The 16,830-nt window shown below is 43.0% G+C and overlaps 1 protein-coding gene across 3 annotated transcripts in view; it reads right to left on the reverse strand.

Annotated features, from left to right (window-relative positions):
- ZBTB8A (zinc finger and BTB domain containing 8A) overlaps positions 1-16,830 on the reverse strand; it is a 70,141-nt gene that overhangs the window by 15,741 nt on the left and 37,570 nt on the right. Inside the window, exon 3 of one of the 3 annotated variants that reach the window (XM_078452104.2) lies at positions 3,095-3,145. The exons of the other annotated variants lie outside the window; for them this stretch is intronic. Coding sequence (XP_078308230.1) covers positions 3,095-3,123 — 29 coding nt within the window. The 5' untranslated portion in view covers positions 3,124-3,145. The remainder of the gene's footprint in view (positions 1-3,094; positions 3,146-16,830) is intronic. 3 annotated transcript variants of the gene reach the window in all.

A 16,830-nucleotide genomic window follows, 5' to 3' on the forward strand; every position in this document is an offset into this window, starting at 1 on the left:
CTTTCTGCTATGTGCTGAACTGAACAGGCTTGCTTCCTGGGTTCATGCAGTGTTCAGTCTAGAGGGGGACCAGGAACTAAGCAAACACTCACGTGAAGTCACAAATGACTTGCCAAGGGCAAAGACAGAAAGACAATGTTGTGAGTAGAAGAGTAAGTCAGTCGAGATTGGGATGGAGAGGGTTGGGAACACCTCCCTGAGAAGTAATCTTTAGGCTGGGACCTCAAAGGTGAACAGGAATTAGCCAGGGGAAGAATGAGGGGAAAGATTACAGCTTCCAGCAAAATGGTGATCTATGGGCTCGGGTTTTGATAAGTAACAAGTAGGAACCCTCTAAGGACCACGACCTCAATGAAGAAAGACTAGTAAACTTTGCCCATAAATCCCTGGCAAAAAAACAAAGAAAGTTTGTCTTTGTGGGACTGAGGGAAAAAAAAAGTACCTAGGTGAGATATCAAACCTTTTGCTTTTTAATTTTTTTTAATGTTTGAGAGACAGAGAGCAGGGGAAGGGAAGAGAGAAAAGACAGCACAGAATCCAAAGCAGGCTCCAGGCTCTGAGGTGTCAGCACAGAGCCCGATGCAGGGCTCAAACTCACGAACCTCGAGATCATGACCTAAATCCAAGTCAGACATTTAACCAACTGAGCCACCCAGGCACCCCCAACCCTTTGCTTTTTGAGGTTCTGGAATCCAAATTGATTTTACCTGTTTGGTGTGGCAAACCACAAGGTGAAATTTTAATGTGAAAATTAGTCCTGGGCTGGTAGGGCCCGTTGGGCGCCTGGCAGAAGTAAATGCAAAACCGCTCAGGAGGGGTGCTCTCAGGAACCAAGCCAGGCGGGAAGTAAGCTCTGCTTATGCTGAACTCAAAGTCATTCCCTTCTTCATATAAAGTGGATAGTTTCCAATCTTGGATCGTCATGGTGCCTAATACCTCTTATCTTAAAAAGAAACAAGCAAACAAAACCTCCCTTGGTTTCACAATCCACCTCTGGCTACTACTCATTTCTCTATAATGGTTTTAAATTTTAAGTAAACTCTACACCACACATGGGGCTCGAACCCATGACCCTGCGATCAAGAGTCGTATGCCCTACTGGCTGAGCCAGCCAGGCGCCCCAGGTTACTACTCATTTCCCTGCTCCCTTCACACAAAATTCATTGAAAGCGTGTTTTGGTTTGCTCTTTTCACTTGCCATCTTCACTTCTGTTCTCTATCAGGTTTCATCCCGATCCATCAAAATCATTTTTAAAAAGCTCATTAGTAACTTGCATGTCAAATTCAATGGTCATTCCTTTGTCCTCATTTTACTGAGGCAGTGGGTCCTTCTCTTCATCCTCAAACACTTTCTTCACTTGATGCTGGGACACCAACTCCTCCATGGTTCTTCTCCTATCAGCCACTCCTGAGTCTCCTTTGCTGGGTGTTCATTTTCCTAATCTCTCAGTGCTGGGGGATTCCGGACATGCTACCCTAAAATATGGCACCTTGGTGTATTGAATATTTTGAACTAAAGAAGTTTGGGAAAACAGCAGAAGCAGAAAGGTCACTCTGACACCCCCCTCCCTTCTCCCCTGCAACTAAAATAACCCTACTGTGAGAGGTGCCCTCCCTATACCCAGAAGAAAGAGATTCCTTATCTCAGAAAACAAAGGGACGCTGAAAAGAATGTGAACAAACGGGCTTTGGTGAGTTCCCCCCACCCTTTACTAAATTTATCTCCTACTCCTTGACCTACCATATTCCTCTATGACTGTCCTGTCCGCTCTTCATCCAACCTAGCATAAAAATATACTCAGTGTCTGTTTCTTCCGGTCTTCATTTCCTTATGAAGGCTTCTGGGTCATGTAAAACTTATATTAAGTAATTTGTTTGCGTTCCTCGTGTTAATTTGTTTTTGTCCGTTTAACTTCCAGACCCAGCCAGGAAGACGGTCAAGGAAAAATTTTCCTCCCCTACAGCTGGAAGGTCCCAGGCCTCAGGGCTCAGACCTCTTCTCTACTTAACACTTCCCTGGGTGAGCCCATCTGGTCTCATAGTTTTAAATACCATCTTTGAGCTTATGACTCACAAAAAAGCCTCCAAAGCCCCCCCCCCCCCCCCCCCCGCATCCAGCTTCAAAGTTATGACCTCAAAGGCCCTGCGTGATGGGCACCTCTCGCGTCCAGGTGTCTCTCTGCCCTCATTTGCTCTGCCCTGTCCCTCACATGCCACATTCCAGCTACACAGGCCTCTGCCCATTCCTGAACATTCAAGGCATGTTCCTGCCGCGCAGCCCTTGTCTTGGCCATTCTATCTGCTTGGGAATTCTTCTCCCAGATATACACATAGCTCACATTCTCACATTTTCAGGTCTCTTTTCAAATGTCACCTTATCAGAGATCTTTCCTTTACCATCCTATATAATCACTCCCTTCTGTTCTCTGTCCCCTTGTTTACTGTTTTCTCCTACTAGAATTTAAGGTAAGAGAGCAGAGACTTGGCCTGCTTTACTTATGTATCCCCAGCTCCACACGATACGTGCTCAATCAGTGTTGCTGAATGAATGAATCAAAAATGTTAAAACATACAAGGGAATCATTCTTTATAAAGAAGAAGCAGCAGGTGGAACAAACAGGAGAATAGGAACACCAACAATTTTAGAAAATAAAAACCCAAGAGACTATTAAATAAGCACGTTTAAGACGGTCGAAGAGATAAAAGAGAATAAAAAGTAGCAAATAGTCATGAGCATAGACGCTAAAGCCGGGTAGCTGGATTTGGAATTCTGGCTCCACTTAATAGCTGTATGAACCCAGGCAATTTATTCAACCTCTGTATCCATTTCCTTACCTGTAAAATGGAACAAGAAATAGCACTTCTTTCATAGGATTATTGTGAGGATTGAATGAGCTGAGGTACACAGAGCACTCAAAATTATATGTTGGACATGTAAAACGTACTTCATAAATGTTAGCCATTCTCCTTTTACTTTTATTATTATCCACAAAAAAAGAAACCAGTGGGGGGAGGGGCGGGAAGAAGAGGTAGGTTTGAGGGGGAACCAAATGGATTTAATATATGAAAAATATAATCAATGAAATTAAAACACCTCATGTTGCAAGATAGCGGCTGCCCCATCTCCAGCCTGATGTCCACATTCCTGGCAGGGAGAGGAAAAGACAAAAGACAATTACCAGCCCAGTTTGTCTTCTTTTTTTAATCGGGGCAGGGGCTGTGTGGAATGGCTTTCCTGGATGCCTCACCCAGGGGACGTACACTTGCAACTCAATGGCCAGAGCCCTGTCACTCCCATTAACGGTATATATCAATTACTACTTCTCATTTCTGTCAGAACTTAGTATTATACTTTTTAATTTTGTCAATCTTTCAAATATGCAATGGTATGTCATTGCTCTTATTTGTGTGGATCGTACAATTAATGTTTATTGACTGTGATTCGGAGAATTTCTTGCTCATTACAGTGCTGTTAACTAACACTGTATAACAACTAACTACAAAAAACAATGTCATACGATAAGTATTTATTTAGCTCACATGCCTATGGGTTGGCTAATTTAGGCTGGACTTGTTAGGGCAGCTCTTTGATCTCGCCTGGGTCCACTCACATACCTAGGAGTTAGCTGATGCAGGCAGCTTGTCCAGGTTAGTTGTGTTATTACATGGTCTCATACCTTCCTCCTGGAACCAGTTGGCTGGCTTGGCCAATTTCATCTCGTGATAATGGCAAAGGTACAAAAGACCAAGTGGAAATATATGAGACCTCTTATGGCTTAGGCTTGCAAGTGGCACACTGTTACATCTACCATATTCTAATAGTCTAAAGCAAATGGCATGGCCAAATCTAAAGTCAAGGGAAGAAATATCTCCTGCTGCGTGAGTGGGAAGAACTGTGAAGTCCCACAACAAAGGGTGTGAATATTGGCAGGGGATGATGAACAGGGGCAATAATGCTATCTACACAATAACCTTTCTTATTTTTCAAGTTGGGTTGTCTTTTTTTAATTTATTTATAGATATCCTTTAAATAGCCAACATACTAATCCTTCATCAGTTATATGCTTTGCAAGTATCTTCTCCCAGTCTGTGGTTTGACTTTTTAACTTCACTTAAGGTGGTTTTCATTAAAAAGAAGCTTTTAGGGGCACCTGGGTGGCTCAGTCAGTTAAGCGTCTCTTAATTTCGGCTCAGGTCATGATCTCACAGCTCATGGGTTCGAGCCCCGAGTCGGGCTCCACGCTGATAGTGCAATCCTGCGTGGGATTCTCTCTCTCTCTTTCTGTCCCTCCCATGCATGCTCTCTCTAAAAAAAAAAAAAAAAAAAAAAAAAAAAAAAAAATTCCTGTTTCAAGGACATAAAGATATTTTTTAAAGTTCTGTTTTTCACTTTTAAGGCTTTAATCTACTATTTATTTTGCATGTGGTATTCTAATTTTTTTCATTCAGGTAACCACTTTTTCTGGCACTATTTATTGAATAGTCTATCCTTTCCCCATTAATTTGTAATACTATGTCTGTTATACATTTAGTTTACATAAATTCATGGATCTATTTCTGAGCTCTTTGTTCAGTTCAGTTGGTCTATTTGTCTATCTCTGCAGTAATACTTCACAGCATTAATTGCCAAAACTTTAAAATGAATTCCCCCATCTAATTCATCAAATAACATTAAAAAGAAGTGTCTCTTTCTACTTCCATATAAATATTAGGGTAAGTTCATCAAGTTTCACTAAAAAAAAAAATCCTATAGGCATTTATTTTGGAATTGAATTTATAGATTATGGGAAAACTCACATCTTTATGATATTGAGTCTTATCATCCAGGAACATAGTATAATTCTCCATTTATTTAGGCCTTTTTTTGTATTCTTCAGTAATGTTTCCTTCTTTTTTTTTTTTTTTAATGTTTATTTATTTTTGAGAGACAGAGAAAGAGAGAGCAAGCAGGGGAGGGGAGGGGAAGAAAGAGAGGGAGACACAGAATCTGAAGCAGGCTCCAGGCTCTGAGCTGTCAGCACAGAGCCCGACTCAGGGCTTGAATTCACGAACCGTGAGATTATGACCTGAGCCAAAGTCGAGCGCTTAACCGATTGAGTCACCCAGGAGCTCCCCCCTTATTTTCTTTATTAAGATCTTGCATATTTTTGTTAGATTTATTTATATTGACGAATGGAAATGCTCCTAAAATTTCAGCATTAAGACTGATGTTTAGTATAGGTGTTTGATGGTTACCCTTTTGTTTCCAACTTGCTAAAAATTTTTATCATAAGTGAGTGCTAAATTTTATTAAATGCATATGTGGGGCGCCTGGGTGGCGCAGTCGGTTAAGCGTCCGACTTCAGCCAGGTCACGATCTCGCGGTCCGTGAGTTCGAGCCCCGCGTCAGGCTCTGGGCTGATGGCTCGGAGCCTGGAGCCTGTTTCCGATTCTGTGTCTCCCTCTCTCTCTGACCCTCCCCCGTTCATGCTCTGTCTCTCTCTGTCCCAAAAATAAATAAAAAACGTTGAAAAAAAAAAAATTTAAAAAAAAAAAATGCATATGTGGTATTTACATGCTTTTTTCTTTCTTAATCTGTATAGTAGTTTCCTGGAGCTATTGTAATAAAGTACCATAAACTGGGTGACTTAACACAACCGAAGTTTATTATCTTGCAGTCTGGATGCTGGATATCTAAAACCAGGTGTCAGCAGCGTCATGTTCCCTCTGAAACCTGTGAGGGAGGAATCCTTCTTTGCTTCTTCCTAGTGTCTAGTGACCCCAGGAGTTCTTTGGTTTGTGGCACCAAAACCCTAATCTGTTTCCATCTTCACACGGCTGTCTTTTCCCTGTGTCTCTGTGTCTTCACAAGGAGCTCTCTCCTTGTATCTTCACAATGTCTTCTTATAAGGACATTAGTTATTTTCTTTTCTTTTTTTTTTTTTTAACGTTTATTTATTTTTGAGACAGAGAGAGACACAGCATGAACGGGGGAGGGGCAGAGAGAGAGGAGAACACAGAATCAGAAGCAGGCTCCAGGCTCTGAGCCATCAGCCCAGAGCCCGACGCGGGGCTCGAACTCGCGGACCGCGAGATCGTGACCTGAGCGAAGTCGGACGCTTAACCGACTGAGCCACCCAGGCGCCCCGACATTAGTTATTTTCTACAGCCATTTTAAAAATAAATTTTTTTTTTAACGTTTATTTATTTTTGAGACAGAGAGAGACAGAGCATGAACAGGGGAGGGGCAGAGAGAGAGGGAGACACAGAATCTGAAACAGGCTCCAGGCTCTGAGCTGTCAGCACAGAGCCCGACGTGGGGCTCGAACTCACAGGCCATGAGATCATGACCTGAGCCGAAGTCGGACGCTTAACCGACCAAGCCACCCAGGCGCCCCTACAGCCATTTTTTAAAAGTAAGCGCTAGGCTTGACATGGGGTTTGAACTCACAACCCCGAGATCAAGAGTCACATGCTCTACCGACTGAGCCAGCCAGGAGCCCCAGACATTAGTCCTTTTTTTTTTATTATTAAAAAAAATTTTTTTTTATGTTTATTTTTGAGAGAGAGAGACACACACAGAGCATGAGCGGGGAGAGGGGCAGAGAATCTGAAGCAGGCTCCAGGCTCTGATCTGGAGCGAAAGGACACAAAAGGACATTAGTCATTTAGGCTTAAGGGCCCATCCTACTCCAATATGACCTCATCTTAACTGATTACCTGTGCAACAACTGTATTTCCAAATAAGGTACTGCAGGTTGGCACTTAGACATATCTTTTGGGGGGAACACAATTCAAGCCACAACAATCATTAGTATATTACATTTTCTGGGTGTTGAATTATCTTTGCATTCCTGAGATACTTTAACCCAGCCCTTACTTTTGTTCTTCTACCGAATCAGAGACTTTTGAAAAGACAAATTTTCTGCTTTTTCAGCATAGTCTCCAATAATACTAAGTGAACTTAGTGGGTTGAATACTGTCCCCTCAAAACTCATGTCTACTTGAAAAAAAAAAAACAATTCATGTCTACCTGGAACCTCAGAATATAACCTTGTTTGGAAATAGGGTCTTTGCAGAAATAATTGGTTAAGACAAGGTCACTGGATTAGGGTCTCCTGTCCTTATAAGAAGAGGAGAGGACACATAAATACAAAGAAGAAGAAAAAAAACCTTGTGAAATAACAGGTGGAGACTGGAGTCATGCAATACTAGTCAAGAAACACCTCCCCCAGAGGCTGGAAGGAGTCTCCTCTAGAGCCTTCAGAGGGAACACCTTGATTTCTGACTTCCAGCCTCCAGAACTGAGAGAATACATTTTGGTTGTTTTAAGCAACCCAGTTTGAGGTACTTCGTTATAGCAGCCCTAGGTGATCAGCACACACTGCATGAAATTGCCAGGATTTAACCATTCTGACCAATAAAAATAGTAATTTCATATAGTGGATCTAAACTCTTGATTTTAAATGAACTGATGAAAGGGAAAATATTTATTTCTGCATTAACAGAAGAAGCTGCAGCCCTTTAAAAGCTGTGATTTTAGGGGGGCCCGGGTAGCTCAGTTGGTTAAGTGTCTGACTTTGGCTCAGATCGTGATCTCTCAGTCCATGGGTTCGAGCCCTGTGTCAGGCTCTGGGTTGACAGCTCAGAGCCTGGAGCCTGCTTCGGATTCTGTGTCTCCCTCGCTCTCTGTCCCTCCCCCACTTGCACTCTGTCTCTCTGTCTCTCAAAAAATGAATGTTAGAAAAAAAAATTTTAATAAAAAAAATTTAAAAATAAAAGCTGTGATTTTAATTCTTTCAGTGATGTCTTCGTTTACCAGTCTGTTATACAACTTCCTTTCCATTTACTCATTATTCTATTCTGACTTCTCCCTCTTCTCATTTTTCTGGCAATTGCTTCCCACAACTTTTCTTGAGAGGATCACCCCTTCATCTCTTTCAGTTCTTATGGTTTGGGAGATATTGACTTGACTCATCACTCCAGAGCTCAACCTGTGACCTAGACCTGACAAATCGGGGCACTGCATTCCCATGGCCAGTTACTGGCTTGAGGATGGACACACCAAGCAAAGCAAGGAAAGGAGATTCAATCAAAGTGAATCCTAGAATTTTTACTGGAGCAACTGGAAAGAAGACCACTCCCGTGAGGATGTAACCCTGGAGTTATATATTGTAGATGTTCTTTCTGCCACCATGACAGAGCCTCCATGAGAAAGGGCCAACGCTGAGGAAAGCAGAGCAGAGAAACAGAGAAAGGCCAGATCCCACTGACATCATTCTGTTTCCTAGGTTGGTAATTTTTTTTTTTTTTTTTCTGTAAAGGGCCAGGCAGGAAATATTTCAGGGTTTGTGGGTATGAGATTATTATTTATAATAAATATATATTTTTGACTTTGCCAATGGTCCCTGGCTCATTGCTTCCCAAACCCTTGTAATTTCCTAAGCAATAAGAGCAATAAAAGCATCTTTTAAAAAAATGTTGATTTATTTATTTTGAGAGAGAGAGAGAGCACGTACATGAATGGGGAGGGGCAGAGACAGAGGGAGAGAGAATCCCAAGCAGGCTCCATGCTGTCAGTGCAGAGCCAGACGCAGGGCTCGATCTCACAAACCGTGATCATGACCTGAGACAAAATCAAGAGTTGGAGGCTTAACCAACTAAACCACCCAGGCGTCCCCAAGAGCATGTTTTGTTCTCATATTTGGTCTTTTATCCTCAGTTCGCGAAATCACTTCAGAGCCATAAAGGTGCCACGGGTGTCTTGCTATTCACAAAAAAAACCCTTTCAACAACAGCTGAGTTTATGTTAATGAGGTGACTCTTGGAAGTTCCCTAAGATGGTGGGGGGGTTGTGCCAGGAGAACCAACCATTACATTAGATTAATTAGACTAGAGGTTTGGAACTTTCAGTCCCTCCCCATGACTTCTGGGAAAGAGGGGAGGGGCTGGAAATTGAATCAAGCACCAACAGCCAATGATTTAATCAATCACATCTATGTAATGAAGCATCCATAATACCCCGAAAGGACAGGGTTCTGAGAGCTTCCAGGTTGGTGAACCAGAATGCATCCACTTGTTGGCCCCAAGCTCCATGGGAAAGAAGTTCTTGCATTTGGAACCTGTCCCTATGTATCTCTTCATCTGGCTGTTCACCTGTATCCTTTAATATCTTTTGTAATAAACTGGTAATCTGGTGAGTAAACTGGTTTCCTTAGTTCTGTGAGCCACTCTAGCAAACTATTCGAACCCAAGGAGGGGGTCCTCCAGTCAGTCAGAAGCACAGGTAACAACCTGGACTAGTGATGGGCATCTGATGTGGGGGCCATCTTGCGGGACTGAGCCCTTAACCTGTGAATCTGATGCTATCTCCAGGTAGACAGTGTCAGAACGGAGTTGGATTAGTCTCGGAGAATTGCTTGACTTGGGGCGGGAAACCCACACATCATTGTGGGGCTCTCTCTCACAACTCCTCAGCTTCACCACTATATTACTCACTTCTGCCACTGTGGCACAAAAGCAGCCATAGGCAACAGGAGAAGCAATGGGTAGGGTAGTGTTCTAATAAAGCTTTATTTACAGAAATAGCCACAGGCTGCTTTTTGCCAACCCCAGTCCTAGTCCCAGCAATGCCTTAAGCTATATCTATCCTTGGACTTTCCAGTTACCTGTCCCAATAAATGTCATTTTCCTTAAGCCAGCATGAGTTGGCTTTCCTTTTACTTGTAACCAGAGAATCTCGCTTTATAAGTTATTTCTGAAGGTTCTGAATTCTTTGATCACTTTCTTCTAATTGTTAGTGCAGCTTTTCTTTTAAAAAAATGTTTTTTAACGTTTTATTTATTTTTGAGAGAGAGACAGAGACAGAGACAGAGCAGGAGCAGGGGGAGGAGCAGGCTCCAGGCTCTGAGCTGTCAGCATAGAGCCCGATGTGGGGCTCAAACCCACAAACTGCAAAATCATGACCTGAGCCGAAGTCACACGCTTTAACCAACTGAGCCACCCAGGAGCCCCAGTGCAGCTTTTCTTTAAAATCTACTCCTGATTCTGAAAGGAATCAAAATTGATTTCATAGAGGAATGATTAATTGACATCCAACACATTGTCAGTTCTTTTTCAGACATGAAAGTGTTTTATACAGTTTTAGTGAAAAGTTAATTCCGTGGAGGAAAAATGTTTTGTTTGTTTTTTTAGTTTAAATTTCAGTCAGATACTGCTTTCTTTTCTAGGCAACCTGTAGACGTTCTAAGTGAGCTTCAGTATTGTTATGTGTTGCAAACGGTAGTCACTTTGTGCAAATTTAAACAGGCTCCTGAGAGTTGATAGGGAGTGAGAAGATGTTTAACAGTGAAAGCAAAGTAGAAAACTGTCTCCTGACTGGAGACATCTGAACACTGCCTTTGACAAGTGGAAGGAGTAACAGAGGACCTCTGAGGGAGAAGGCTGAGGCCTGGCAGAATGACCAGCAGCAGACTGTGTCAAAGGGCAGTCATAAGACTACTCCCTAAAGTGAAATATCCCACGTTGGCGGCTGAATTCCCAGTGCCATGTTCTCCCGTCTTGAAAGGAGGCTCTAATTCCAAGATAGGATTAAGAATAAGTTTAAGAACCTTAATGAAAAGACTCCGATAGATCAAAGGGAAAAGGCAATTCACACGCATGTGTGCACACACACACACACACAGGACCACAACCAGGTAACACACATATGGCAGGGAGAGCAAGAGAACAATCAAGGGTGACCCCGAGGCCGATGGCGTGGTACTGGCAGAGTAGAGTTACTGTTTACTGAAATGGGGAAGACTAGGAAAGGAACCTGTGGGGGCTGGTCTCTGCAGCTCAAGTTTGGACATGGTAAGTTTAACATGTCCTGTTATCCATCCAACAAGAGAGAAAGGGTGGGCGGTTGGACATACGAGCAGAGTTGAGGAAATAGGTCCAGGCTGGGGATGGGAACTGGGAATCAGCATTTGAATGGTATATAAAGTCATGAAACTAGATGTGATTACCAAAGGAGGCAGGCCACATAGAATAGAGGTGAGCCCCTGGCCCTCTGACATTTAGGGAATAGAAGGATAAGGATCAAGCAAAGATACCAGAGAAAAACCAGAAAGCCAGGAAGACATCCTGGAAGTGAAGAAACTGCTTCAAGGAGAAGCACTGGATGGATCAGTAGTGTGTGTGTGTACACATGCACACATGTGCATGTGTGCATATGTGGTGTGTGTGTGATGTGCATGTGTGCATATGTGGTGTGTGTGTGTGTGTGTGTGTGTGTGTGTGATGTGCATGTTTGCATATGTTGTATGTGCCTGTGTGTGTCTATGTGTGTGCACGTGTGTATCTGTGTCCCTGTGTTGGGGTGAGTTTCACAGAGAATGGGATGGAGGAGAGAGTACATACAACTCTTTCCGCAGAATTTTGCTGTGAAGTGAACGGATAAGGCAGATAGTGATAGAAAGGGGAGGTGTCATCAAGACTGAAGAAGAATTTGAGTATTCTGGAAAGAAAAAATTCACTGAAGAAATAAATTTCCAGATAAGGCAGGGAGGAATGAGATTGAGAACACATTAAAATGGTTATTGTTGAAAAGGATTAGTGATGGGGTAGGAGGACAGGATACCTTCTTCTTTGCAACAGAAAGAGATAATGAAAAAGTGTACAGATCTCTAAAGGAAGATGATATCAGGGCTCATTTCCAATGCCTTTGATCTCTAAGTAAAATAGCATTATCTGTGAAAACGATGAGGATATGGGAAATTTGGTAGAATTACAGTAGTTAATATAAAAATGTATATCTGATGTTTAATCTACTGATTTATACTTTCCACTTAAATCACAAGATTAAAGTATAACAGCATGAGCCCAGCTTACAGCATAGTAATACTCAGCAAATATTTAAGGGATTTCTACTGGTGAAACTGTTCCATGGATAGACTACAGCAACTGACAGGCAGGAGAAGCTGCCATTTTTCTTTAACCTACCCATCTATGGCTGAATACATTTGTTCTTTGCCCTTGTAAGTATGCAGGACCTTCATAACTAAGGCAACGGATTTTGGTTTCTGTACTGGTTATCTACCTATTGTTTTTAAGCCCCCAAACTGCCTTTTTATATTCTGCTCTGTTGTTTTTTTTTAACTTTTTTAAAATTTATTTTTCAGAAAGAGAGAGAGACAGAGAATGAGCAGGGGAGGAACAGAGATACAGGGAGACACAGAATCCGAAGCAGGCTCCAGGCTCTGAGCTGTCAGCACAGAGCCCGACGCAGGGCTCGAACCCACGAACCGTGAGATCATGACCTGAGCCAAAGTCAGTTGCTTAACTGACTGAGCCACCCAGGTGCCCCTGGTTTTTGTTTTTTTTTTTTAATGTTTATTTATTCTTGAGAGAGAGAGACAGAGCATGAGCAGGGGAGGGGCAGAGAGAGAGGGAGACACAGAATCTGAAGCAGGCTCTGCACTTGTTCTCCCTGCCATATGTCTGTGCTGATGGCTCAGTAGGTTCTGAGCCATCAGTACAGAGCCTGATACAGGGCTCAAACTCACACATCATAAGATCATGACCTGAGCCGAAGTCAGATGCTTAACTGCCTGAGCCATCCAGGAACCCCATATTCTGCTCTGTTCTGATGGGGCTGAGAGTCTGCAAACTACATTACCCAGTATCTCTCACCAGCTGGCTTCCTGCAGGATATGTACAATGGGACTTGGAGGGCTGGAGGAAGAGGGGAACTCCCTGCTCTAGCTCTCACGGTTGCTGATGGTTGCTGTAGTAGCAGCTGGGTGGCAGGATTCTGGACTACAGCAGCTCAGGCAGATGTGGAATCTTTCTGGTGGTTCCAGCTCTCATCGAAGTGTTACCTCTTCAGCAGATCCTGGACTGTGTCTCCAAAAGTGCAGCAGCAGGTATATGCTCAAGGGCTCCAGCAAGGGTATATGCTTCAAGGGACATTAGCAGCTTGTGATCCCTGAGTATCATTTCCTTCTTTTTGTTCTCCCAGCCCCCATCCTCATTTGTGCTCTCCCACACCTTCCCACACCTGTATCTTCCACACAAAGTATCTTTGTCTGGAATATCTAGAATGGCATCTGTTTTCTGGATAGGACTCTTACTTTATAACCTGGGTAACAGAAAAGGTCCCAGGAAACAGAATCTCTAAAATAGGGTTTGGGGGTTGGTTTGCTGTTTTGAGCTTGAACAGAATAATGGCCTTATTGCCAATGAAAAATGGAAATACTGGTAATCCATGTCCTGTAATGGCATTCTGATTACTTATCATCATTTGCTTCGGGTGAAGTCCTACTGAAGCCAACACTTCGGGAGACTAAGTGGCTGCTCTATCTCACCATGACATTAGTAATGATGACTACAAGGACACATCAGGTGAGCTGCTTCTGACTGTACTGGAGCACTTACAGAAAGGAAATGACAAGCTCCAAGCTTTAAACTCAGCTTAGGGCGCCTGGGTGGGTCAGTTGGTTAAGCATCTGACTTCAGCTCAGGTCATGATCTCACGGTTTGTGGGTTTGAGCCCCACATTGGGCTCTCTGCTGTCAGCACGGAGCCCACATCAGATCCTCTGTCCCCTTCTCTCTCGCCTTCTCTCAAAAATAAATAAACATTTAATGGGGTGCCTGGGTAGCTCAGTTGGTTAAGCATCGGACTTCAGCTCAGATCATGATCAGGAGTTTGAGCCCTGTGTTTGGCTCTGTGCTGACAGCTCTGAGCCTGGAGTCTGTTTTGGATTCTGTGTCTCCCTCTCTCCCTGCCCCTCTCCCTCTCTCCCTCTCTCTCTCTCTCTCTCCAAAATAAATATAAGCATTAAAAAATTTTTTTAAATAAACACTAAAAAAAATTTAAAACTCAGCTCAGGTCAACCATTAGAAAACCAGAGAACTTTGACAGGGACCTTAAAGGAACCTCTGTGAAGCCACAGGGTAGATACAGCTAAAAATCAGACACTAAATGTAATTGTGTGGGTTGTAAAATTGCAGCCTAAGTTGATTTTACATCTGACCAACTCTCTTATATGATGGGTGCTGATTGTGAAGGAGACCCTGGGACTGGGAACATTTGAATAGATTCAGACACTCTGAAAATCTTGAACTTGTAAATTCCCTTGAGTCTCCCTTGTCAGGAAGCAGCCTCTCCTTTGTCTGAGGAGACTAGCCTTCCCTTTCTCGAAGACTCTGTAATAACATACCAGAGGGAATTACCTTACAAGAGGATGCCAATTTTCCTCCAAACACACCTCACCACCCCTTATTGCCACGGACCATAACCAGAATCAGCATTTCTCCTGGGGAATAGTGAAAAAATTATCATATGGGAGGAGATAATTTATAAAACCAAAACTATTGCAAGGTTTTTCTAATTTACCTTGGCAAACACGGGAATATGTTTAGTGATGGATTCTGAGGGTTACCATGTTGAAACAGGCTGGATTTATTCATAAGGCCGCACTGGATTTTATGTGTTAGTTCAAACACTTAGGAATGGCTCTAAAAATTTGTGTCAAGGGCAGACCACAACTTGAACTCAAGGGTGGACTATTTTCAATGAAGCTGAGATGCCAGAACTCCTGCCATAATGTGGAGGAAGAAACCCAGAGATCCAGAGAATGTAGCTGTCACCTATAGGATGGAAATGACAAAGGGAGATGTCTTCACTGAAATGGGGATGACGAGATCCCAGAGTGGCAAAGGCCAAGTGACAGTGGTTAAATGCCAGAGACAATGTGTACACAATTACCATATACACAGCAGGAGTGGGTCTTTGGTGATGGCTAGTTGACCATGTTGTCTCTAAGAATTATCCAGATGAACAGCTTCCTAAAGTGTTAAATTGACCTCTATCACCAAAAAAGCCAACAAACAAAAGTAAAAACAAATAAACAGAAATGCTAGGTCTCTTGAGCAAGAATCTGACCTGGTTTGCCTTACTGGGGCATGACAGCCTGTCATGTATACCACAGACCTAAACCAATGTACAGAACTGGATTTGTTGAACCTTTGATCAGAGAAGGATACTACACTACCACGAGTACATACTGGAACATTTCCTCCATGTCTTCCTCAAAGAGACCTGAAATAATGTCCTGGTAAATGATGTCCTACTAAATGAATGTAAGTGAAACCATGTACTAGGATGACTGAAGACTCAGAAAGAGTAATAGCTAGAGCTCCGAGGGATTGCTAGATATTGGTTCTGAATTGATGTTAATCTCTGGGTACCCAGAACAACATCGTGACCCACCAGTGTAGGCAGGGGCTTATCAAGGTCAAGCGTTTGTGATCTTTCCATTGGAACAAACTGGCATAGTAGCCAGCACCTGGGATACAGCTATTGACTTGGAGAGATGTTTTCGTCTCTACATGGATTAGCAAGAACATGAGCTGCAGTTTGCTCTTACCTGTCAGGGACAACAGTTCACACACTGACAATGTCGTCCTGACTGGACACAACGAGCAGAAAGTAGCAACTATCCTAGGTGTCTTAGTAGGACAGATGCATGCCAGAAGGTAGGAGACAAAGACCCTGAAGATTGAGGGTCCCGCCTCCTTGCTGAAATTTTTAGGGGTCATATGATCTGTGACAAGTTGGGATCAGCCCAATATAAAGTGAAAGACAAACTGTTCTACCTTATGCCACCCACCACAGAAAGAGAGGCAAGTTGCGGGAATCTTTTGGTTTGGGAGCAACATTATGCCTCAATCTAGGAGCTATTCCAACCTATATCTCCTGAGTAACTCACAAGATGGACAGTTTTAATTGTGGCCCAGAGCAAGGAAAGATTCTGCAGAAGGTCCAGGCAACAGTGAAAGTTGCTCTGTTACATAGGCCTTATGACACAGCAACTCCAGTGGTGTTAGAGGATGCTTTATGGCACCAATGGCCATCCCCAGTAGAGGAATTATGGCCCTTAGAATTTGGGAGAAAATTCAATACTTCTTGTATTAGTTAAGGTTCTCCAGAAAAAGAGAACCAATAGAATGCATACACACATACACACACACACACACACACACACACACACACACACATATATAAACATACACATACACACACATATGTATATATAAGATTTATTATAATGAATTGGCTCAAATGAGTCTAGAGGGTAACAAGTCCAAAAATCTGCAGTTGGCAAGCTGGATGGAGTAGTTCCAGTCCAAGACTGAAGGCCTGAGAACCAGGGAAGCCAATGACGCAAGTTCCAGTTCAAAGGCTGGCAGGCTTGAGACCCAGGAAGAGCCAACGTTTCAGTTTGAGTCCAAAGGCAGGAAAAAACCCAGTGTACTACCTCAAAGTAGTCAGGCAGGAAGAAATACTTTCTTACGTGGGAGAAGATCAGTCCTTTGATCTATTCAGGCCTTCCACTGACTGGATGAGGCCAACTCACATTAGGGAGGGCAAACTGCTTTCCTATCAATTTCAATGTTAAATGCATCCAAAATCATTCTCACAGAATCACCCAGAATAATGTTTGACCAAATTACTGGGTACACTGTAGACCAGTCCAGTTGACACGTAAAATTAACCATCATACCTCTCCACCAAATAACTATTCTCCTTTTGAAAAAGAGCTTTTGGAATGCCACCAGGCCCTCTTATTAGAGCTTGATGCCTGACCATGGACATCAAGTGGGTATGCCTGAGTTGCCTATCATGGGTGTTCCTGACGTACCAAATTATACATTTGGGCATGTGCAGCAGCACTTCATACCAAGGTCAAATGTTACGTACAAGATTGAACTGAGCAGGTCCTGAATCCAGAAATAAGTTCATGAGCAGGGGGCCCAAGCCACAGTTCCTACTCCTAGTACACTGCTGCTTTTCCACCACTCA

The sequence above is a fragment of the Panthera onca genome, chromosome C1, assembly GCF_046562875.1.
Source record: "Panthera onca isolate mPanOnc1 chromosome C1, mPanOnc1 haplotype 2, whole genome shotgun sequence".
Lineage (NCBI taxonomy): Eukaryota > Metazoa > Chordata > Mammalia > Carnivora > Felidae > Panthera > Panthera onca.